Source organism: Falco biarmicus, chromosome 13 (genome assembly GCF_023638135.1).
Source record: "Falco biarmicus isolate bFalBia1 chromosome 13, bFalBia1.pri, whole genome shotgun sequence".
In the NCBI taxonomy this organism is placed as follows: Eukaryota; Metazoa; Chordata; class Aves; order Falconiformes; family Falconidae; genus Falco; species Falco biarmicus.
In genome coordinates, this window is record NC_079300.1 from 5,362,620 (window position 1) to 5,387,986 (window position 25,367).

The 25,367-nt window shown below is 44.6% G+C and overlaps 1 protein-coding gene across 1 annotated transcript in view; it reads left to right on the forward strand.

The window, feature by feature from the left end:
• The window catches only part of LOC130158416 (multiple epidermal growth factor-like domains protein 6), a 200,947-nt gene that overhangs the window by 170,352 nt on the left and 5,228 nt on the right, over positions 1–25,367 (forward strand). The window contains exons 23-35 of the mRNA XM_056359147.1: positions 3,066–3,194; positions 7,894–8,022; positions 10,161–10,289; positions 10,824–10,949; positions 12,035–12,163; positions 12,324–12,452; positions 13,572–13,703; positions 18,413–18,541; positions 19,404–19,529; positions 20,216–20,344; positions 22,640–22,768; positions 23,088–23,216; positions 23,916–24,041. Coding sequence (XP_056215122.1) covers positions 3,066–3,194; positions 7,894–8,022; positions 10,161–10,289; positions 10,824–10,949; positions 12,035–12,163; positions 12,324–12,452; positions 13,572–13,703; positions 18,413–18,541; positions 19,404–19,529; positions 20,216–20,344; positions 22,640–22,768; positions 23,088–23,216; positions 23,916–24,041 — 1,671 coding nt within the window. The remainder of the gene's footprint in view (positions 1–3,065; positions 3,195–7,893; positions 8,023–10,160; positions 10,290–10,823; positions 10,950–12,034; positions 12,164–12,323; positions 12,453–13,571; positions 13,704–18,412; positions 18,542–19,403; positions 19,530–20,215; positions 20,345–22,639; positions 22,769–23,087; positions 23,217–23,915; positions 24,042–25,367) is intronic.

The window sequence follows — 25,367 nt, forward strand, 5'->3', positions numbered from 1 at the left end:
CTCAATTCTGCTTTACTCTGAGTCAGTTTGTCTGGTATCGTTCAGTCCTGCTGCTGCCTCTCCAGTAGCGGTGTGATCACATATAATAATAATGGGTAAGAATAAAGCTATTGAGATATTTTCTGAAAAAAAAAAAATATTTAGATATTTCTGAAGGTGGTAAATGCCTGCTCCACCTTTCAGCCCTGCTCAGTCCTTTGGAAAAATGAACCTTGCGAATCTTGTAACTCTTTCAAAAGAGTTGCAAAAGGAACAGGACTGTTTCAGTTTCAAAATAGCTAACATTTGCAAATAAGGCTGAAATACTTTCTCTATCTTGTTAAATCTTGATAACCTAAGTAGCATTATCCCCAGAAAAGATGCCTACTGTATTGACCCACTGCTGCAGGGCTTTGGTTTTAATGCACTTACAGCTAAACAGGCAAGTAAAAAGCAAAACCAAGCAAACCAAAAAAGCACACCACAATAAGAAAAACCCCAATGCCAACTCCAAAACCAATCTTTCTTGTAATAAATATATCAATGTTTACTCCAAATAAATATAACCATCTGACACGCAGGAATCCTGAGCCATGGGTTCCTAGTGTCAGGCAGGCCAGGCAGCCCCCAGCAAACCCAAAAGGGGTCAAGACGTGCCTGTGTTCTCCGTCTGTGCCCACAGCTCTGTTACAGGTGCGCCATGCCATGCTGAGTGAGCTAAGCCACCCTGCCCTGCACCGGGGTTGCTCTACTCCTGTTTGGGAAGGCAATTGTTATAATCGATTTAATTCTGATAATTGATTTAATTCTGTGAAGTGCTGAGCATCTGCTGCTCCCCCTTTGAAGGTTGTGACTGTCTCCGGTGCACTGAAATTTGGTTCAGTTTTGTTCCCTGCTGCTCTCTGCTATGTGTTGTGTGACCCAGGGCACATGTCCAGTTATGGGATCAGGCCAGCAGAAGAATTATCCAGTTTGCTGCTTGATCTGGCTGAGTATCCCAAAATGCCACACAATTAGCCCACAAACTGGAGGCAGCAGAGTCTCCGACTTTTCCTACAGTATGTTTATTAATTGATGCATTAGTAACAGCAACACAGAGCCCTTGTGAAATGCAGCGCTCAGAGTTGGAATTTGAACCACTGTCTAAATCAGTGTTACCGCAGGACAGACTGACAGGGCTTCTCTCTTGGGATTTCAGCAGTTAATCATTATCATATGATAGCCCAGCAAGATATCTGTTTTAATAAGATAAAAGGGAAAAATAAATATGGTGCATTTCTAGAAATAGCTGACAGCACTGTGTAGTCCCTTCATTAAACAAAGAAAAACTTTGTCAGCCTTTGAAGTCACCTAGGGTTAAGTAGAAGTCCTTTCTTGTATGCTCTGCCATACACGCTGCAGAAGCATAATAAATAAGGACATAAAGATTGAAACCACATGCTGATGTCTCCTCCTTACAACCTGATAACAGCTCTCTCCCCAGTGTGAACTGAGCAGAGGCTGATGGATGCGTTACGGTTTTACATCAGTATGAGGCACTTTTCTGTTTTTCTGAGACGGAAAGCGGTGTAAGTCTAACATCTTTCTTATGCCAAAGAAGCCGCCGCAGTCTGGACAGCATGAAGGGAAGAGCAGCCTTTTCACTTGGAGTAGGTGAAACAATCGTATATAGTTGCAAGCTGAGAAGAGCTCTGAGAGTAGAAAAGCCAAAGCAGATGACATGATGTGTTACACCGCCGCGTTGCTGTCAGGAGGCCCAGGTTTACCTGCGCCTACGGATACTGGACTTCCCCGCCTTGTGAGCACAGAAGACAGCAGTGCTTTCTGCGAGAGGACTGAACTTACATTTGTGGAAGAGGCAGTACGAGTAGACTGGGACCAAGAGTCTGGGCGTAAAGAAGACACAGGGCAAGAAAAGGGACAGAAAAGTCTAACAGTGGAAGATGCATATGGATAACAGTGTTATTCTGACATGGTAGAGAGCTGTGAAGTTAGTGTGGAGGATTGCTGGGTAGTGTATACAATGGTCATCATCATAAGACTCTATTGGGAAGCCAGTCATTCGAATTTCATGGTAGAAGTATGAGGATATATTGAACAAGGTGGACAAAGAGCTAAATTTTATTGAATAACTGCTTATTTAATGAGCATCATCACTCCTGAGACTGAGTGATTCTGGGATTCTGTGGAAAGAATGACATACCAGTGTGTATCTACAGATTTATTATCATTTAGTATAACATAATTGTACATGTACTTCTATCATCTAAAAACACACACATATATATGCAGACAGAAAGGTTAAAGTTGGGCTACATAGAGAATATTATTCCCAATTTCTTGTTTTTTAACTCTGCACGGCAGCCTCAGTGTTCTTGTAATGCAGCATTTGGGGTGTGATGTGGCCCACTGACAAACACCAATGCCTTATTTTCACTGCTGTCAACACTGGTACAGATGTAAATTGGGTCCATGGGGCTGCTGTTCCTTATGTGTCCTAGATGGAAGTACGGAGTGCCTGGAGTTGTTTTGCTACATTTAATATGTCTTGGTTTTCTCTATTCGTTCTCTTTGCCAGGTTTTCATTTCAGCACTGAACTACAACACTATGGCTTATGTTCACTGTTAAAAAATCTTTAGAGAAGTGTCAGAACAGTAATGGGAGCGTAAGTTTTGCATTTCAAAAGGCAGCGAGATCATCAGGGATGGTCCTGTGGTCTTGCGTTAGACTGGATTATTTCCTTTTTCCTCTGTCAATTATGGAAGCGCAAGGACTGGCTTGTGTGAATCCAGATCCATGCTCTCTCCTGTTTTTTGGCTTTGCAGTATTCTCAGCTGTGTTTTTCTATGCAGACATCTGTTGCTTGTGTAAAATGGGTCACATTTTTCTGAGATGCACGTAGCAGAATTGTACAGGCTTAACCCTTGAAACAACTTTGGCTCTTAAGCATAGTCAGAGAGTGACGTGTGACAAAGCATCCGTGAAAAGATGAGCAATGCCCCGTGTTTTTAGGTCTGTGAGCTAGAGTTTATACAAAAAAAAGAAAGCAGGACCTCTGCTAAAAACAAATGTTTTACATTTTCAGCTTGTCCAGATGGATTCTTTGGGCTTGACTGCCACCAGGTGTGCAAGTGCAAGAATGCTGCTGGCTGTGACCACGTCCTGGGAACATGCAGCTGCCTCCCCGGCTGGCTGGGAGAGACCTGCGAGCAGCGTACGTACAGCCACCCTCACATCCCTGTGCCCAGATCCTTCCAGCCCTAACACGGGGTTCTTCTGGGAATGTAGGATGACCTGCCAGGGTATAATTTTAGATAGGTCACACTCTTTTCCAAAGATGCCAAAAAAGGGAACATTTTTTTGTAGCTGTGTAAATGATCAACTTTTTTTTTTTTTTTTTTTTTAACAGCTGTTGGCACTTGTCAAATGTTATAAGCATCAGGGTTTTTTAAATAGCAGGGCTGTCTCCTAGCATATGATGAATCTCTGCTTTTTATTTTTGTGCGACATTAAGATGTGAAATGCAGTATCCCTGTTTCTGGTGTATCTCACCTAATTATCAATCATAAAGTGACATATTACAAATACACAAAGTGGAAAACTTAGAGCTGGGACTATTTTGTTATATCAGCATGACAAAATAGTTTTTTAACTAATTCTTAGAAATTCCTAGATTTTCACAAGTATATATTGCCCAACAGTCTTCAAGCTAGTAAGATTTTTCTGTATGTTGGTGTGTATGCATATATAAAATTGACTCTTCTGAGAAACTGTTTGCTAAATTTTATGGGAAATGAAACTTTTCTTTAGCTATGTGGCAGTACGCATGGAGATCACTGAGCTTATTTGCAAAATTTAGCAAATACGTTGGGGGGGGTTAAGATTTTCAGGTTTTAGCCTCTCTGCTTCCTAGTTTCGCTTTAGGATGATGTCATGGTCTATACCTCCTTTTGAAAATATGACTGCCATCTGCAGGAGTGTGTTGTAGAGCTGGGGTCCAAAGCAGGTCCACAGGGAGCCCACTTACTGAGTTATCATTGAACACTTTCCTAAGACTTCTTTAATCCATAGGTTGCAGATTTCTGCAATAGGAAATTGATTTAATTCAGAAAACAGAGAGAAATATTACTTGTATTGAAACAATTCTATTTTCCAGCCACACACCATGTTATAATCAGCTTTGTTTGAGGGCTGTGCTGCTCTTCAAATATTTTCTTTCATTTGCCCCCACCACACAACGCAACCTGTCTTCTGAAATGGCTTTTGCAAAATCCCCTGCTCTTTTGATTTACAGGAGGATCAATGCTGGTGAATCTTTTCATTTTTTCGATATTTCTGCAAACATCCCACTATTGCAGTCCTTTTGGCCTCCGTGTACCCCCCACCCATAGGAACACTTGGCTCTTCATCCCCCACCACCTGAAGATGGTGGTGGTGATACTCCCTTTTGGATGTAGGTTAATGAGCTGACCGTGAAATAAGTGCAGAGCCGGAGCCGTGTAGCTATACCGAAGAGCAGAAAAGGTGCTGCTGAACAGGTACAGTGTTTGCTTCTTGGCCGCAGCCCATTTTTACTGCTGAGCCACGGCACTAGCGATGTGTCACCTTGGCCCTTTGCTGCTCCTTAGACTGCATTAGGGATGGGAGGCTTTGTTACATATTTCATTAAATTCAATTAAGAAATGCAGCTCTTTGTCAATGGCCTTCTGTGCCCCCCTCTACTCACATGAGAAAAAAAACCCAACTATTTATTCTCTGGTGCTGCAGCCGGTAGAGCTTTATGCTGGGTTGATTTATTCCTCGTGCTGGTGAAGATGCCAAAGCCTCCGAGGTCTCCTTGGCCTGTAAGAGCGAGGTCAGTAAATGGTGCAAAGGGTAGCCTCCTTTTCTCTTGGCTAAACGATGAATCTTCATTTCGATTTTAAGACTGGAGCTTGGGCACGCCCCTCCAGAGCTGCTCGCAGTAGGGCAGCCATGGGTTGGAGATACCAGCCCACCACTCCCCATCCTTGTTGGGTGTTTAATATTCACCTTGCCAGTTCCTGGGACTTGCCAGCTCTAGCAGCTGGAAGGACAGCACTCGTGCTCAAGTAATCAGATTGCAGGCAGTGTGCTGAAGGATATTGAGGAATAATTTTGACATCATGGGATTTGAATTGATCTTAAGCTGGCCATGCAGTGCATTTTATACACTGCTATCTAATTACGGGCAATACGAACAGTAGTGCCTTTTGTTGAAGCTGTCTAATGCTTTCCATTACAAGACCATGTTTTTCAATTGCTTGTAAATTAATTGTATTAATCTGGGATGAAATCTGCCAAGCAAGGTCTGCCTCAGCTTAAGCTTGTCTTCGATGATTATTATTTATTTTTTTTAGTTTGGGGTTTGGTTTTTTTGAGTGTCCGCTTGAGATATCTTAGGTTTCTGAGAAAGAGGTTTAGGAAAAGTGTGTTACTTGTTTGGTTTGTTTTTTTTTTTTAATAAACTGTTTCATTGAGTGCTGTGATGCCTCAGTGGTACCAAAGCCAGGACTTGACATGTGGCACCTCTTTGTGCCAGAGGGGTAACCTTCCTACAACCATCAAAGTTGCCCAAATTTTGCTATCTCAAAAAAAATCCAAAAAAACAACAAAAAAACAAAAAAAAGAGCCAAATCCAACCAAACGCCACTCCAGCCTGCCAAAAAAGCCTGCCAAAAAAACCCGCCACCAAACTGATTGTATTAGTACTAAAACTGCCTCTTTTTGGAGCTGTTGGGGCTCAGCAGGGTCTTCGCAGAAGTAGTTCCTTGTGGTAAGAAAGAGACCACGCTGGTCTGCAAAATAAACGAGCACAGAAAGATCGGGTCTGTCAGAGTCTCCACTCAGGGTGCTGGTAACCAGGGGTCTGACATTTCACGGGGTGTAAGCACTTGATTTTGCAAATATCCTGTTCTTTTAAAGCCAAAGTTCAATTTTGGGGGAAATAATCCACAGGAGCTGCATGAAATCAAAGCTTCTGGACACCCTATAGAGTGTTAGCGTCCATCATTTCCCTGTGCTCCCTGATGCTTTTGATGGCTGTTGACTTCCAGTCTGGAAGAAAACCTCCAGTTTCATGTGTTCCTTACTCTGCATGCAAAAAAGGATTTTAAAGACTGCGAACAAAGAAATCCTCCTCTTACAGAGGAAAGGCACTGAGAGGAAAATTTTGAAGCAGGAAGTCTAATAATTTAAACCTTTCTATTGCTTCTTCCCTTTGCACTTGTCATGAAGAAAGGAGAAAAGGCCCGGGGATATTTGTACATTCAGTTGTGGAACTTCCTAAAATAGCTTTAATACATCGCTTGTTATCTTAATCTTCAGGAAAGTGCTTTGATAATCAGGACTGCCCTACCAAGAGGCTAAAAATGTTTGTATCCACCCAGTAGAATAAAAATTTCTTCTCCAGGAATTTCTGCTTTATTACCAGAATTTTCACTGGAAAAGTCTTTTGTCTTCTCGGTAAGCATAACAAGAGCTTTGCACGCACACGCCAAGAACCTCACACGAACCACTAGGAACAAGTCAGGGGACCTGGTTATGAGCTGCTTTTTCCTTTGGCTTGGTTACGATACAGTTCTGTTCTGTATTGTGGAAATATTTAGTTCTGCTCCCAAAACTGAGCCAGAGCTCTGTAGGATGGGCTGAACTTTTAACTTGGCAACCAAGCCTCATTTGCAGAACAAACTTTAACTGTGATGGGACTGAGCTCCTGCACTTTCTTGTGGTTTCAGTGTGGATGGGGTCCAAGCGATGACAAAAATGAGCACTGTTGAAAAGCAGTCCTGAGAGAAATGGTGTCTGTGAGAACTGCCTTGGGAAGCTGGAAGTCCTCAGCTGGGAAGAAAAGGGCTGAGAATGGGTCAGATGCTGTCAACCAAGTTCACCCCTGAGGTCAAGGTGGTTTCATGCCTCCTTTTGGTCCCCAGGGACATTTCCTCCCACTGCGCTGCACCTTGTTCTGCACACTGACACCCTCAAAGGCATAGAGGTTTTGGTGAAAAATCAATGTTTGTGTCTGATCCTGGAAGATGTCCTGAACTTGCTGAATGTGACATTCTTCTGGATCATGGATCAGGGCTTTTTTTGCCTCTCCGATGCTTGCCAGCAGCGCTGCAGGGATGAGAGGCTCTGACAGCTTCATACAAGTGAAGGAGAGCCTCTGCAAGGCAGGCACAAAAACTGTGCAAGGAGGCTATCCAACTTCTTCAACTCATTTTGTATTTTTTGGGTGATATCTGAAGAAAACAGGGCAGCAGTACTGTGTGTTTTCCAGCCGTTAAAGCTATCCAAATCTCCAGTGCAATGGAGACTTACAGGAGTTTTATCACTACCATTTTTCATAGGCAGCTGCACTGAAAATGGAGCTGCAGCAAGTGTACGTTTGCGAGATGGCTGCGTTAAGTTTTCACCTGGGAGCCAGCTGCTTAACTGAATGCATTGAAAATATCACCCCTCTCTGACCAAAGAATGAGACTCTGGGTGAGCGAAGGCATCCAGCTGTGAAAAATGAACACTGAAAACAATGAAGTTGTCAGTTCTCTTACCAGGATGCAAATAAATACCCAGGCTGTCAAGCTGGCGGTTCTGCTGGACCATTAGTTTAGCACAAAGACTTTCCGCAGGGCAGGGGATGACAGCTGATCCATCACCCGAGCGATCCTGCCCTTCGATAAAAACCTCTTCAGAATGTGCTATGATACATATTTTTAAGCCACGTTATTTAGTGTCAGGCGTGGTTAATATACAGACTTAGGCACCCTTATGATGTGGAAAAGCGTGAAGCCACTTCCAAACTAATTTCCTTCGTGCTGGGTTGTGGCTCAGGTTTGCTGTGTCCGATGCCACCTTTGATGCTTCCTGATGGGTTTTTTGGACTTCTCTCGTTGCAGCCTGCCAGGGGGACAGCTACGGGCCAGGCTGCAGCCACGCTTGTCACTGTCACAACGGAGCGCTCTGTCATCACATCACCGGGACGTGCCTTTGTAGCCCAGGGTGGAAAGGAGCCACCTGCCAAGAGGGTAAAGTTGGAAATCCAAGGGGAAAAGAAAATTTCTGCTCAGGGGGATTCATTGATATTGTAATTATCAGCTCATTGCCCTGTGTTGTCACTGGTTTTGTATCCGCACAGTGATGTGAATCAGTCCATTACGTAAATCTGTGACACTATGTTGTAGGAGCTCAGTGTGCATGGGGCAGGGAGGGTTGAAACAGAGTCATAAACTGAAAGAGAGCTGATTTTGAAGGCTGATTAAGAGAGAAAAGGTCCACAAAATCCCCAGTTATGACACTGAAATAAAACTGTTTCTTTTCTATGGCCTGCTCTACCATCCTGTGCCCAACTGATCCTCGTCATTACCGTATGCTGTCCCAGACAGACATAGGCTAAATCCAGAACATGTGAAAGGCCTTGGGACTTCCAGCCTTGGCAATTGGGCTGATACGTTTGACTCAAGCACAAGCCCAACTCCAAGTAGCCTTAAAAAAAGAGGCTGGCAAAGAAAGGCTGCGCTAAGACTTATGTCACACATCCTAACCCCCTGCACCCAAGCCTCCAGAAAAAGTCTGTCCATCCCCGTTGCAGAAGGCTCCCTTTTCTGTGCCTCTGCCATGAGGTACGTGACACCATAAACAGTGCCACAGAGTTGGGGATGCTGCTGCAGGTGCTCCTGATTGAGCTGGGCTTTGGAGTCAGCACCTCCACGCAAGCAGCAGCTGCTCTTCAGCGAACCAAGAGGATGGCTGGGGAGAGGGGGTGGAAGCTGGCAGGGTAGAGGAATATGTCATTTAAGTGGGTCCTCCTTTAAAAGCTAACAGGAAGAGCCCTTTCCATGAAGGAATAAAATATTGGGAAAGCACCAAATTTTTCTTGATTCCATGTGTGACACAACCTAAAATTTTCTGGTTTCCGTGAAGACCTCAGATACAAAACTAAAGCAAAAATTAAGCCGTTCTCAAATATGAAGACATTGTCAAACATTCCCTTTCTATTTAATGATATGCTGGGGGATTTCTTTTCTCTTTGGAAGTAAGGAGGTGTAGACCAAGTGTACAAGGCTGGGTGAGCCATCCTCTGGTGACTGCTTTTGCAGAGTGAGAACTTTTTACTGTTATGTAAGATGTTAACATCTTACAAAGGTACCACTCTAGCACATGATGGAGGTATTTTTTGTGTCAAAAAAAATTAGGTTCTATCCATAGGAACTGATTGTGATGGGAATTAATAAACTTGCTTAATTAAAATTAGGTCAACTGTGAGATGTCGTCAGCCAGCTGTGGGTAGCAGGATCACTTAGAAAAGGAATTGTGATTTTAAGAGGACTGTACAAAGAAAACCTAAAACCAGGCAATTCAGTAGCTCCTTGAGTCTCACCAGCTTTCTCAGCACAAAGAGATGTTTTGGGCCCCTCGCTACAAGAGGGATGCTGCGGTGCTGGGGCACGTCTGGATAGGGGCAACAGAGCTGGGGAAGGGGCTGGGGCACCAGTCTGGTGGGTGGGAGCTGGGGGGGCTCAGCCTGGAGAAAAGGGGCTCAGGGGGGATCTTACTGCTCTCTACAGCTGCCTGGAAGGAGGTTGTAACAAGGTGGGGGTCAGTCTCTTCTCTCAGGTAACTAGCAACAGAGCAAGAGGAAAGAGCCTCAAGCTGCACCAGGGGAGGTTTACGTTGGGTATTAGGGAAAATTTCTTCATGGAAAGGGTGGCCAAGCATTGGCACAGGCTGCCCAGGGAGGTGGTGCAATCACCATCCCTGGAGGAGTTTAAAAAAAACACGTAGATGCGGTGCTTAGGGACATGGCTTAGTGGTGGGCTCGGCAGTGCTGGGTTAGCGGTTGGACTTGATGATCTCCAAGGTCCTTTCCAACCTAAATGATTCTATGGTTCTGTGGGTTTTGTAGGTGCAAACAGCAAATCTCAAGGTTGTTTGGTGGGTCATAGCAAATTCATCACCTTCATCACCTGTTTTGTTCCCAGACCAGTTTTACACTGGTCTGTGTAATTCCATCAGTCGTGGCCCATTTGTACTCTTCTGTACCTCCCGCCGTATCTCCATGATCACCAGGGCAAGAAGGGGTATAAGCTGGGAGAGGTTGTGTTTAACCTGCCTCCTTCTCCTGCACTTCTTAACGGAGGGCTTTTGTCCTACCTCCTCTCCACAGCCTGTCCTCCTGGATGGTATGGTGCAAACTGCCTACAGCGCTGTGTCTGCCATGGCCAAGCAAAGTGTGACCGTGTGACGGGCGAGTGCCTCTGTCCCCAGGGTTGGACTGGGATAGCGTGTGAGTTGGGTGAGTATCATCACATCCTCCCCTCCTCTAGCACCTCATTTCAGTCACTTTGCAAGGAAATCCAGTACTGTTGAGGTGTGGTTTGAGACAGTCCAGAAAAAGAAAGAGAGGAGGGGCAAGAGGGCTGGAGAGCACCAGGTGTGGAGAGGCTGAAAAAATTCAGATTATTTGGCCAGAGACTAAAGCTGAGGGGAGATACGGTGTGGGCACGCAGACATACCATAGTGCTAGAAACTGGCTGCACGGAGAAGAGGAATAAGCTATTCTCTGTCCCTTGGGAACAAGGAAGATGTGTAATAAACTCCATTTGATGAGAAAAAAACCAATAAAAGAAATTCTCCAAGAGGAAAATAATGTGTTTCTAGAGAATTTTGTCAAGGGAGGCTTAAAAATCTCCCTCACTGCAGTTTTTAGGACCAGCTTAGGTGGCTCACCATATTTCAGAGTCCTCAGTGTGTTCTTCTGGGAGCCCCTCCAGCCTGCTCCTCTCCGCCCCCCCCCCCCCCCCCATCAGTCTCCCCCATCTCATTTCAGAGTGTGGGGATGGGAGGTACGGAGAGGGCTGTCAGCAGAACTGCAGCTGCCACCATGGTGTTTGTGACCAGCGCTCGGGGAAATGCATCTGCCACGCTGGCTGGACTGGGGACGACTGTGATGCTGGTAAGGGAAGTTCCTTCTGCAGATGCTTTTTTTTAACATCCTTTTCTGCAATCAGCCATTTCCCTCCACAAGTCCACAAGTGAAGTCCATTTCCATTTTGTATCTTACTTTTCCAGTATTCCGTAGGCCAAAAAGAAATAATGCCGGTGTCAGTGCTCACCATGTGTCTCAGGAGCCCTGCAGGCAGGTCTCTGCCCAACCACAAATACATGCCCTTGTCCAAATCATTTTATTTCCTCCTACTTTTGTTCTCTGCCTGCGAAGAAAATGAAGGTTATTACTCTACCTCACGGGTACAAGCAAGAACATATAAAAAGGAGCGAGTTGTAGGAAGAGTTTGCCAGATCAGCCATATGCTGCTGCACCTCTGAGGGTCATTGAGAGGTGCTCAGCAAACTGAGCTGTAATGGTTCAGCTTGTATCGATCTGGCATGTGGTCCAAATTGCCCAGGTTTGACATAGCTGTCTGGCATGTTTAGAGCCATGTAAATCCCTGAAATAGAAATCTTGTAAGCAGTAGGTATCAGCTGACTTGAAATGTGCTTTCAGTTTGGCCACTGAGGTGCTGTGATTTTTGCAAGCCATTTGCAAGAAATTTTCTGATGTCTCCTGAGGTGCTGAGGATTCACAAAGCCTCAGCCACCAGTGTGAGCTGTAAAGTCTTTGCAGTGCCCACCTTCCTTTTCTTCAGGCCTTGCTTCCTCTTTGATCGCTTTGCCGAGACCTGTGAGGTCGGAAACAGTACATGGACACAACGTATTTTCTCTGTTCAAACTTCTGTCACTTTGTCTGTGTGTGATTGTGTATGTAAAAGTGAGTGGCATCACCATCTCTGTAGGCATCACCTGGATTTGTACTCTAGACTATGACTAAGTCATTGCAAACATTCATGTGTGGAGTCATTAATAGCCAACACTAAATGCTTTTAGTATTTTTAATATATTATTTCAAAGATATTTTCTGGGCGTTCAGTCTTCTAAGTATACATCGCCATGTGCACGAACAGCAATATTGGCTCGTTTGCCAGCGACGGATGCTCTCCGGGCAGCGGGAGGAACTGTTGCTCTCTCTGCTTCTCCTCGCAGTCTGCCCCCTGGGACTGTTTGGCAAGCAGTGCGAGGAGCACTGTGACTGCGTACACGCCTTGTCCTGCCACCACCAAACTGGAGTGTGTCACTGTGAAAAGGGATGGCGAGGGAGGCACTGTGACAAACGTGAGTGTCTGCTGGGCATTACGACGGGAGGTCAATGTCGGTGCGTACATTCCTCCCAGATCTAGAGCTGGGGACAGCTCGCGGGGATGGGGGGTAGCTTTGCAGCATCGTGCCTGGCCCCTGCCTTGTACCCTAACAAGGATGGTTTGCATCGTTGCAGCTTGCTTGCCCGGCCGCTACGGCGTGGGCTGTGCCCAGCGATGCCGGTGTCCCGTGGGTGCCCCCTGCCATTCCCTGACGGGCGCCTGTGGCTGTCCTCCAGGATTCACCGGCTACGGCTGTGAGAAAAGTAAGTTTGTTATAAGAATGCAAATACTTCCCTTGTAAATCAAGAAATTAATTTCTTAAAGAAAAACTTGATGATATAATGCCTGAAGAGGGAGGAGGCAGCAATCTCGCAGCAGTGGAGATGGACCAGGGCTGCTTGTCACTCGCCTAAGTGGTTTGGCTGGCTCTGACCTCCGTGCCTTGCACAGTCTCGGCTGGCGGCATTTGCCCTCTCTCTGTTTGCAGCTCCCAGGCTGGCAGGGAGCAGCTGGGGCTAAACTGGATCAAAACTGACTGAGGAGGTGCCAGCAGAGCCCGGCTCCTGCCCGTGGCCATTGCTGTGCCGTGGGTAAGGCAGCAGCTCTGCTTTCTGCTGGCCTTGTCCCCGTGAGAGACCATCTATTCCTGCTGTCGGAGCTCGTGGAAATGTCATTATCTGGTTTTTCGTCAGTGTTGAGTTTGGCTGTCTGGAGCTGTCTTTGAAAGCAGGTTTGTTCTGTGACCGCAGCCACAGCTGCATAATTTTGACTTTGTTCTTCCTTACAATGCTTCGCCTGAGCAGCGCTCAAGCAAAAAGAAAAAAAAAACCAAAAAAAAAAAAAAAAAAGAATTAAAAGAATTGACATTGGTGTCCCATATCCTCCACTAAAGGACTCTAAATCCTGACCCACAACCAGGGCAACTTAAGGGAAGTGAGATGTAAGAATTAGACGTGGGAAGTCCAAAACCTGTAGGCAATGTGGCTGTCAACAGGCAAAATGAAACCCGTGAAGATGCTGGGGCTACAGCAGCTTTGCAAGTTTAAACTCCCCGCAAAAGGTAGAATGTCTTTATCCAATGTCTGGTCCCTTGTGAATTACACTGTTATTTTAGTCAATTTTACCTGACATTTCCCTATGATTTTTTCTAGTGACAAGAAAATTGTATCTGGCTCTTGACAGTTGGGCACAAATTGACTGAACGAAACAAAATCAAGCAGTGAAGTAACCCCCAAGTAAATGTAATAAATCCAAAGTCCCGGAGGAGAGCGTCGTTCTGTAGGCAGGGATTTTATTTAATAAATTTGAGCTCGCTCTTTGTTTGAGTGTTATATTTACCAAGACAAATTTAATTTATTGGTTTACATTTCCTCTTCCCCAAGCTTGTCCACCGGGCACGTATGGTAAGAACTGTAACCGAGTATGTCAGTGCTCTGCTGAGAATGAGGAATGTCACCCGGTGACCGGAGACTGTGCGTGCCGCCCGGGGTACTTCGGGGCCCGCTGCCACCTCCGTGAGTATCTTTGTGGGATGCCCAGGACTGAGTTACACAGCAGCATGTGCTGGCACTTGGAGTTCATCTGTGCCAGTATCTTCAGCGCTGACTGAGAGAAAGAAAGCGTAGGTTGTGTTAATTTACAATAATCAAAACACCTGTTAAAAAAAAAAGAAAGACTCATTTACTAGCTAAATTATTTTCAATTTCATGCCATGCTGAAGGATATCACTATCATCCTCTGCATTTACACCTCTCCTCTGCAGCTACACCTGCAGCTCTTTCATTTCCCAATACCTAGGCCAAAACACTTCCCAAAATCTCTGTGTGCTCAAGTGAGGACAAATGGTTATTGCAAAACAACAAGCTGCAATTGGCAGTAAATCTAAGGGATTCATAAAGTCACTTGAGTTGTAGGACCTTCTGAGGAACAATCAAATTAAACAAATTGTTACTCTAGATTGAAAAATGGTGACTAGTGTGGAGGACAAAATGCCAATTGGCCAAGCACTCCATCATAAAAAATATTCCCAGATCCACATGCCTTAGGCTGGTTTTTTAGGACATCTGTAAAGTTGGTTTCTGGTGGAATGTGGCAATTGATAAGAAACATATACCGACATATCCAATAAAGGAGACAGTCAATTACCTTTTTATTTACAACTTTAATTTTGTTTTTACTCCATGGCTTGTAATGGTCTCGGGTTTTAGTTGTGGGTTTGGTTTTTGTTGTTTTTTTTTTTAAAAAAAAAAAAAGCTGTAATCTTTCAAGCCTAGTCTTGTTCTCTTTGGTGAACACTGATTTTCCTTTCGTAGGAATCCAGCGCGGCGCTCTCTTTGGTTCACTTGCTTTTTGGGGTGACAATTTCGACATAAAGGCCAGCTGCAATATATGGAGCTCTAGTAAGGGTTAAACCTGTGCTTTGTTCCTAGGGTAGAAATAGGAAAGAGCCTCATTTTAGAGATTGGCATTTGTATTACTGTCATGTCATCACAAGTTATTCTTTAAAATACAAATGTAAATTTAAGGATTGATTCTATCGTCCTTTGTACATCAGTTCTCGCTGTACGTGAGATTGAAATCCAGCCTTCAACATCTAGGTTAAAGCCATCTGGATCCATTATACATTAGATTATAATAAATATTATAGTACAGCAGTAGTGGAGATCAACTATTTAACAGTATCATTTTAAAAGACTTAATCATGGTTAGCCTATTACTTTTATGTAGCAATCTTTCAGCAGTCATTACCTGTGCATGTACTACTAAATTTCTATAGATTATAGTTAATGTCCTCAAGCTTGCTTAGATCCTTAAGTTTTTATTTCAGAATTTAAACATTTAAAGCATTAATAATTACACTGAAGTTCCGATGTAAAAGAAATTACTTACAAAAATGAAATCTGTGTTTCATTGTATTCAGAGGGGATTTTGCCATGGTCTTCTGTGTAGCTAGGATTAAACCTATAGCGTATGAGACGTGAGCCTTCATGGCATGGTGTTCTCTTAGATTCCAAAAATACACAGTATCTTGCACAGCAAATTCCCATTTGATTGATACAGTTTTGTTAAACATTTACTAGAGACATAATGGAATGTGGGAGGTTCACAGAGAGAGAAAATTTGTCTTGTCTTGGGGTTTTTTTAGCTCTTCTCCCTTATGCCACTCTGACCATTGCATAGACAGACACAAAAATGGAAGGAAAACAGCTGAAGTGTGAGTTATTTTTAGGTTTAGGTCAACGGAGTGAAAGATTGTGGACCCGATTCTGCAGTGACTGTCTGATAACCAAGGATAGCTAGCGTGACTGGTGGGAATACTCCATGTTCCCACCATCCTCACTACAGGGAGAACTGGGGCTGCTCCAGCATGAAGAAGCTTTCAATATAATATTAAAAACAGCATAGGGAGCCGCTCCCAAAGACGTGAAATGGGCTTCAGTCCAGTCAACATGTGGTTGGATGCTGCTGGAAATGGTTTCTGGCAACTGTTGCTATATTTATAGTACTGTGAAAAAAGGTTCACGAAAGTATCTATAAAAGGTGTAGTTGGCTGGGAAGTCAAATTTCCAGGAGCCAAGAGCAACGAGGCTTTCATGTTCTCAAATTTTGGAGTGAAGAGCTGAAACAGTCTCTTGGCAGGATCCAGAGGAAGCAGACAAACTAGCAATAAGGTTCCCATCAATTGTCCATAACTCGGTGGACGGGCAGATCTACTTGAGTGAAGTTATGAATAAAAAGCAGTAAGTGGTGTTGTAATGGATAAAAAAACCCATGTGTTTTTTTATCTCTCTGTGACATTTACTGGGCTGGGTGAACCCTGAGCCAGAAAGACTTCACCAGCTTCACCTTCAAGGTGTGGGTAACAGGATGCTTCAGAAGTTATTTTTTTGGAAATGCAATTAATGATGTAGGTAAGAAAAGACCAGTTGGTATGAAAAAATTTAGGAGCTCTTGGTCATGGCAAACCCACTCAAACCAGAAGGAAAAAATTAGGAAATAAGTTAGAAATCTGGCTGCTGCTCCTGCTGTTCTCAGAAAAACATGTCAGATGCACAGGAAACTGTTAAATTAGAAAATGTCTTTATGAGATAACTGGTGGTTAGAGGCTAACCCTCTTTATACAGGCAGAGCCTACTGAAAGGGCAGGACACTGTGTAAATGCCCTAGCTGTCTGCATAGAAGTTCTGCTGCAAAGTAGTAACAGATGAGATGGCCTTGTTAATAATCACATGAGCGTCGCAGCTGATGGTTTTGCCCTGCTTGTGCTGCTTCCGATTGGATCGAAATAAATAAAATCCTGCAAGGGTAAATAAATTGGGAAGGAAGGAATTACTGCATCCCTTTCAGTAATGGAGCAGTTCTTGCCAGTCTTGAGCTGAGGAACGAACTCTGAAAGCTTTGCCAGGGAGAAGCAACGTGTTTGGGAGTGTGGGGAACAGAACTAAAATAAAAGAGAAAAGCCAAATGATGACCAAAGGGAAAAAGAGGAGGAAGAGAAATTAACTTAAGAGTCCAATTAAATAATTGAATCTGGGTGTATCTTTAACTTCACATCTTGGTCAAAATGAAATAGATGTTGCAGGGTTGCAGAGATGTTACTCTGTGATGCCAGGGTTTGCACATGAAACAGATTTTCTGTGCTGACAGATGGAAGCACTGATGACGAAGTATTCATTGAGAAGAAGCCATGGTTGAGAAGGGCTGGGGAGAGTATCTGCATGTAATAAAAGTGTGTATCTGTTTAGTCCTGATGATCTGCTATCCTGATTTGAGCAGAATCCAATTTTCAGTTTTATTTTAAAAGGTATCCCTTTAAAGCTTCACCATAAGCTCTCCCTCTCTATTGAATAGTTCAAAAATCTAGAGATTTCTCCAGCCACTCAGCCCATGCCTGCATGCCTTCAGGAAAGAGAGAAAATACATAAATTTATTTATGCACAGATTGTGAGAGATCTGTTGCTTGGAGACATGTACAAATATTATATTCAACCAGATTTCCAAAGTAGCCATAGGCTTCCTTTTACCAGGGAAGAGAGGGAAGGAAGGAGCAAAGAAGTGACATGTAGAGGTAGTAACACTGGTGTAACTGTTCAATGATGGTCATGTTGCTCTAAAAGCAGCAGCTTCTCCCTTTTCCAGTACACTGGAAAATTAAGAGAATAACCTGCATCTCCAGAATCTGGTGGTACCGTGCTGAAGGCAGCCCTGGCAGACAGAGGCACGTGTGTAGCAGCTCTGCCCAGCTATTTTCCTCATTTGCAGCCTCTGTCACCCTAAAGAGTATCTTGAAGACGTGAGCCAAGCGTGGCAGATGCATTCGTGTCTTCCTGATGTTGTATTCAGCGCTCCTTCAGTGTTAGCTGTCTAAAAATACCCGTGACCACCTGGAAAACCTCTTCATGGACAGCTGGTTGCTACGTAACACTGGCCCAGCAATCCATCCAGGTCTAATGTTTCTTCTGGTTATTACAAAATAGAGATGTTTTGGGTTTTTCCTCAAAGAATTTTCTGGCTTTGCATTTAAACCATCTTTCTCCTGTATCTACCTTCTGAGAAGGTGTCTTCTGAAATTCCCTCTTATTGTCATGTGCAGGTTTTCATAGTCTTCCATCCACAGCCCACTAGACGTGCCAGAGCAATGGCAGCTCCAGTTTGGAGGGAAGGAGTAGATTATAGAGGAAACAAATTTTCTCCAACTTAAACATTTTTAGAAGACAAGACCTGCTCCATAACTGGTCTGCTGAAAGGCGCAGATACGGCTTCTCACCATCTCAGGCAAACCAGGCTGTTGCTGCCCAAAGGAAGAGGGACCGGGGCCCCAACTCTCCCCACCTCTGCCATGGGAGGGAAAGGGGGCACAGGTTGATTTGGAACAGAAAGAGGAAAACCTCTGAAGAACTGGGCTTGCTTTTCTTGTTACTGTCACCTATGAGGAATGGGAGGAGCAGGCAGAGCCAGGAGCTGTCGGACCAGGCTTGGTGGCAGCGGTTGGTGCAGCTCCCCAGGGGTCTGACACCGCGAGGCAGCGCTGCCTTGCTGCCCCACGGAGTGCATTGCCCGGGGCACCCATCTGCTGGTCAGTGCCTCCTCCTGGCCCTCCAGAAGTGAATAGTTAGAAAATGAAAACCTCATTTGGGTTGAAAGCAACAAAGTGCTTATGACATTAAATGCAAGAAGCCCAGTAACAACATTGCCTAATTGCTATTTTGCTCTTTTGATACAGGGTGCCCAAAAGGTACTTACGGTTCGAACTGCCAAAACCCCTGTAAATGCATGAACGGAGCCCACTGCGACCCTGCGTCGGGAACGTGTGACTGCGCGCCTGGTTTCATTGGAGCCGACTGTAGTAAAAGTAAGCCAACACTCATGTTCTGCTGCTTTCAAAAAACAGCAGAGGAATAATCTGCATAAGAGCTTGTCAGTAGAAAAACAGACAGACCCCAGCTACCTCCTCCTTGAATTGTAAATCAGGATTCCAGCTTTGTAAAAAATCTCTTGCAAAATATTTTCCCTCTCTTCTGCGTGCGTAGAAGCAAGGACACTCATCCCAGGATTACAACCTGCTTGCCCAAGCTTATTTCTAGAGCCAGCTCAGCATGAATTGCTCAAGTTCCTTCTTCCTGTCCAAAATTTCTAGGTTGAGAAATTGTCTCAGTATTTTGCTTCACACTATGGTGCCGTTAGTTTCAATAAATGGGAAAAAGATCAAGTTTTGTCATGGCAAAACTGGTAAAGACTCCATGGCAACCCTACTCTTACTTCTGTATTTTAGAGCTAAATTGTGTGGCTGAATTTCTGTGCTTTTTCCAAAGCTATGATCTCTGTGAAGGTCTGTTCAGCTTATTCAAGGGAGAGCAATGTTTTGATGTTTGGTAGCCTCTAGCTTTGCTCTTCAGCATAGGACACCATCAATATTAAGGAAGGAAAGATGTCTTTAGCTGCAAGGATGAGCAGCTGGGCACTCATCTTTTTGGCAGGAAACCTGCTAAATGTTCTAGGTGAAACCATGGGTTAGATTTATAACCTCTAGTGAGGTTTCAGAGGATGAAGCAGTCATGTCTTTGGATGGATTTTTGGTTCATAGTTGTTCCTTTGAAGCACATTAGCTGGAATAAAAATGAAGCCAGCTCTACCTGTAAGATCCTGCCAGTGTTAAGGATGAAAGCTGGCGCTGGCTACCCGGCGTATTTAACAAAAGGCCGTGTTCCCTTCAGCTTGCCCTGAGAACCGACACGGGAAGGACTGCGCCCTGTTCTGTGCATGTGGTAAAGGTCAGTGTGACCCACGGACTGGCAAGTGCACCTGTCCTCCTGGCCAAATGGGACCCAGCTGTCAGCAAGGTAACAAAGCGGGACCCAGGGTCACCTCGTCAGTCGGTGACATACTCAAAACAACCAGCAAACAAAACTCAGCGCCATACATTGTTAGAACTGTGCTTCCCAATGCCTTTGCTTGATAACGTTGCAGTCTGCAGTACTCGGCCCCTGTCTGTCCCCGCTCCCTCACCCTGCCTTTATCCTGCCCCCGTTTCCTGCCCATGTCTCACCACTTTGCTCCACCACACTCACTGCCATTGCACTGGTTTCTCCACCGAGCTGCAGTGACTCCTTTCAGAGGCTTCAATCCAAACAGAACATAAAGATGGGGAAAAAGGTGGTTGGTAGCACACAACACGAGCAGTGTGAGGGAGCTGTGGATGGATGGGACTAAATTTGGAAGCAAATTGCTTGAGCTATAAAAGTGAAGGGAGAGGATTTGCTGAAGAGGATGAATTAAGAGGGGACAAAGGCAGGAGAGCAAGAGGAGCAAATGTGGAGTCAAGCCAAGTGAGGAGATATGGTGAGACCGAGAACGTTTGGGTGAAACTGCTAATAATCGTGGAGTAGAGTGTCCCACAGCCCTCAGGAGACACCAGGCACTTGGGATACTGTGGGGAGCATGTGTTTCTGTTTATTCCCTGTCACCTTCATCCTTTTTGGGGATGCTAATTTATTTATTTTTTCAAACTTTGTTAATTTTCTGTTAGTGTGTCCCCAGGGACAGTATGGCCCCAACTGCCACCTGACATGTACCTGTCAGAACGGTGGTATCTGTGACCACGTGGATGGCAACTGCACTTGCGGGCTCGGCTGGACAGGAAGATCGTGTGAGAAAGGTGAATTTTTGCTTTGATGATAGTGGATGTGTACATTCAAGCAGGGGTTTGCAGTGTCTGCAGACCCACAAAAGGGGACAGGTTTTACTTAAGTAGACTCCGTCCCAGCTGCATTTGTCTCTGTAGCATCTTTCATGCAGAACTGCCCCTAGACAGAGCTTTAGGTCTTTTTTCAGAAACAGTTTCCTCATGAGCCTTGCTCTGTAACTCTCGAATTCCTTTGCACAGGCTCTTTTCTTGTCCTGTCCAATTCTGCTGTTCTTTTGTTCATGGGAACCTTGTTTTGTATCTTCCTTCATGAACTTTTGTGTTCTTTTGTTCATGGTAATGCTGTTTTTATCTTCGTTCACGTGCTTCTCCGAGGTCAGCAGAAGCCTGCATCTCCCTCCTCTCTTGTTACGTCCTCTCTTGTTATTCTCTTCCCTCAGACTGGACTGCAGTTGAACTTCCATGTATTGACTTCCCTGCTAATACAGTTCTGACATCTGTCCAAAGCTATTGCGACTGTCCTGCTATCTCACCCTTACTTCTCCATGTCAGCTCTCCCTCACACAAGACAAAGGATACTTAAACAGAACAAGCTCAGTTTTCACCTCAGAAACCCTCCTGCCAGCCTGAGTCTTTCCATGTCTTTCCTTCTGTCCATCTCCCAAAAATCATACTGAATTTCCACCTTCCCATTTCTCTCTCTAGATAAGAGATATCTGTATAGTTACCAACTTAAATGCCCAAGAAACCATGAGTTTACTGGTATGAAATATAAAAAGTTAGTTCTGAGTAGTTCTGAGTTCACATTCAAGACAAACTTCATTACATCGTAACTGCCGTGGTGCAATCTCCCCAGCGTTCTCCCAGGCCCTCATTTACAGGCTTTCTGTCTGACATCTGTAGCGTATCCACCCCAAAATCCATGCGTATATTTACAAAGAACTAGTTGTTACAGGGGAGTGTTGCTATATAAAAGTGTCATATAGAAATGACACTTTTTTAGCAGCCTTCCTCCATGCAGTTGTTTCACTTTGCACCTGAGAAGACTCAGAGACCCACTTCATGCCTGTGTGTGTGCAGAGGAGGAGTCGGAAGGAAAAAAGAAAGATGCTAACTACATGGAGCCGCTCACAATGTGAATACTACTGTGGACAGGCACTAAGGAAGTGAAGTTCACCATTAACTGGCTAACTTTGGGTTGGTAGCCACCTGCGTTCGTCTCTCTTTGTTCCTTGGAATCTCTGTAACCACCCACAGGCTGCGTTTGGGTTGCAAAGCCTCGGTAGAGTCATGCAGGTGCTACCACGTGGAGCAGCAGGTCATGGGGGTATCTTATGGATATGCTTAGATGAAACATCTCTGAAGTCAGGCACGGGGAAAAGACACGCACACATCATATAAGGGACTGTGTGTTACATCGCTAGAAAGAGCTTCACTGTTGGTCTTTTGACAGAGATAGCCAGGTTGTTGGGAAATTGAGTCTTGATTTCCACAGCAGTGTGGGTTTGAGTGTGTTTTGACTAGAAATCAAAGACAGCTAATCAAGCATCCTTTTCCTAGTGATTAGGTGTGGTGTTCTTGAAAGATCTTGTCTGACATTTGCAGTTATGAATCTAATTATTTGGATGGCTATGCTTATTTAAGTTGGTCTGCCCAGATTCAAATTATCACAGCAGTGGGAAGTTAACTTATGCAGAAATGATGCCCAGGTTAATTATATTGGCACAGTCACTTTCGCATGACTTGGCTTTCAGTAATTTGAGAGGTGTTTAGTTCTGTATAAGCAGATATCTCATTATACAGGGAAAGGCTGTTGCTGTGTGTGAAAAAGAGATCCTCCTGGCTTGATCTGGAATTGGAATAGCATGAACTCCAATGATAACACAGAGGAGGAAAAGCTTCATGTTTTCTTTCACACTTTCTGAGTGTCTAAAAGAAAATATCGCTGTAGATATAAAGAAAAAATAGAAGATACCATTTATGCTATTTAGTATGTGGCTTTAGAACACCTGGTGCAGGTTCAACACTGCATGAAGCATCAAATTAGTAAAGGCAGGCTATAAAGAGTACAAGGAAACGGCTGTTTGAACACCTACGTAACATAAAAGACTTCTGATCAACGTACATATATACATCACAGTTGTAGAGAAATGCTGTGTCTTCGCAACAAACGTTCTCTTTAGGTCTGCAAGTTATTGTATGGGCATCATATCAGCTATGCAAACTATCACATAAGAGCTTCTCTGGGTGAGGTCAGTGATGTTTTTGTTTTGTTCATCTGTTACTCTGTCCATGTCCTGCCAGCAGAATGTCTCCCGGGGAAGTATGGGTCTGGCTGTGGCTTGGACTGCTCGTGCCAGCACAACGGCACCTGCGACAGGTTCACGGGCTGCTGCCGATGCCCCGAGGGCTACTACGGCCACTCCTGTGAGCACAGTAAGTGGCGGCACCCGGGGCAGCCCAGGTGCCCTGTTTGCCAACAGTGATGGGATGTGGGCTTTGGAGTAGTCATGTAAACACCTTGCCAGTTCAGTTAAAAGTTTGGGGGTGTCCCGAATGACCTGATTGCTTCCAGATCTGAGTAACTTGCGTATTTCTGATGCTGGGGTGGTACAAGTTTTAAAAAGCACACGGCACTGTTAACGGTAAATATAGTTTTTGTCAGTTCCTAGGGAACGTGGCTGAAAATACACAGGTTTTTAAAGGGGTATATGTTTTTACTTCATAAACATTTCTCAATACTCTTGTTTTTCAGAGTGCCCCCTTGGATTTTATGGGCTAAGCTGTCTTCACACATGTGCCTGTCAAAATGGAGCAACCTGCGATGCAGTGACAGGACAGTGCATTTGTCCTTTGGGTTATCAAGGTGCCCACTGTGAAAAAGGTATTTGCACCCCTCTGACGGACAAGAAAAAAAAAAAGAAAAAGAAAAAAAAAAAAACAACCAAAGAATCAAAACCAAAGTAAAACTCAAAAAGCCCCATGTGATTACTCAAATGTTTGTTTGTTGAGAGCTGCTGCTTCCTTATTTTGAGCTTTATGAATATCCTGAAACACTGAACTTGGGATAGTTTACCTGTTACATATCTGGGTGTTCTCATTTCCTTATAAATTAACTAATCTGTTTCCGATTAATGCAGTGAAAGTCCTGGTCTCCGTGATGTCTTGCAGCAATGAGTTTCATATGTTGTTTATTAAAAATAACTCCCTTTTACCGATTCTAAATTTACTTCTAAAACTCCAAATAAGATTATTAAATAGGTGTATGTCAGACCTGTTGAGAGTTATGGAATGGTCTTCTAGAGAGTTCTAATTAAAAATCAAAAATAAGTGCCAGTTACATTTCTGGGACAGATTTACAGATACCTTTGATAGGTTAGATTAGTCGGACCCGACATAAGGAGAACTCATATAAATATTATGCCTATTCCACTATGTTCGATTCTTGATTAAACTTGGCATTTACACTGGCTTCAGTGGAGAGTTTATGAGCTTTCCTCTGGGACATCCTGGAGAAACTCATCTGGCTTAATGTACGTCTTGCCATTCAAATGTGCATCTAAAAAAGCACTCTCGCTGTCAGGCTGCGACAGGGGCTGGTTTGGAGAGAGGTGCCAGCACCAGTGCGACTGCGGGGATGGTCCTTGTGATCCAGAGACTGGGAAGTGCCTTTGCCCACCTGGGAAGACTGGAGACAAATGTGACATTGGTAAGGGTAATATTTTCTAAAGGCTGGACTATGTGTAGTTAAACCAATATGACCTGTTGGTCTAAGCCTAACTGTGAAAGTACATTTGCTGGTATTCGAGAACACTTTGTAGCAAATTACACCTATGGGTTATCAACAGCTTTATCAACAGGCTGTGCCTCTGGATTTAATCAATGTTTATATTGATACACTGATAGGAAAGCTGTTCACGGGTCAGCTGTAAAATGTCATTTGCCTTGAGTTTTGGAGAGCACGTGCTGTGAAGGATCTACCAAGCCCACAGTTTTGCAGATGTAGCGGGGAAGTCTCCAGAGGCTGCAAATGGGCACAAAGGGATCCGATTGCAGTGTGTTTTGTCACATGGACATCTGTGACCCTTTTCAGACCAGTGCCAAAGTATTTCCCGCTCCAGATTTGCTTCCCCGGGAAGCAGAGTAGAATCCCTGCGGATGAGGGTGGCAGAGCTGCAGCAGCTATGCCTGCCTCTGGGGTTCAGCAGCAGTCCAGGAATATTGAATCCGAATAAAATTCCCTCGTTTGCAGCACAGGCACTCAGGCTGTGTGCTTGGGAAATGGTTGGCCCGTGAGAGAGGGAATTATTTTGTAACAAGGGTATAAAAATAGGAAAGAAAATTCTCCTGTAGGGAAAACCAGTCCCACCTCTGTGCCCTGATGAGGTGGTTGCAGGGCTGAGAGGCAGCAATGGCAGGCAAGGTGACTCTGCTCACAGTTATGATGGAGTAAATTTAGGGTAATCCACTGAAGTAAAAGGAATTGCAGTGGTTTAAACAAGTGTAAGAAGAGATTTGTGATCCTAATGCCGTGGCAAACAAGATAGGAGGAGTGAACATCCAGGTGCTGCTATTGCGGGTTCACACCAGGAACCATAATCCTCCTGAGCCCCCAGATCACAGCAGAGGAATATTATTTCTCCTTTTTTTCAAGGGTAGGGCAGGAAACAGCTTCAAACAGCATGTGTTTAACGCACAGTAACTGCTGGGAGCTTAAGTGCTAGTGCAACCTGCAAAACTGAGACGGAAGAGCCTTTGCTTCCCTCCCCGCGCTGCCCTGTGGTCAGAAGCCGAAGGCGGCCAGCCGGCGGGCGCGGGTCCCACGGGGCCACCAGGCACCCCGCAGCACGGCGCTGGGCAGCCGGGGGCCAGCCCCGTTCTAGCAGAAGTGGAACGCAAGGGGGAAGCTCAGCACCAAAAACGCTAACCGAGGTTTTGCTTCTTGCAAACTCTAGGAGTAATTTTTATTTTTCTTAAATCAGCTAGGGTAGCCCCCATCCATGAAAAGCTGTTATGGGGTAGGTTTTATTTGCAT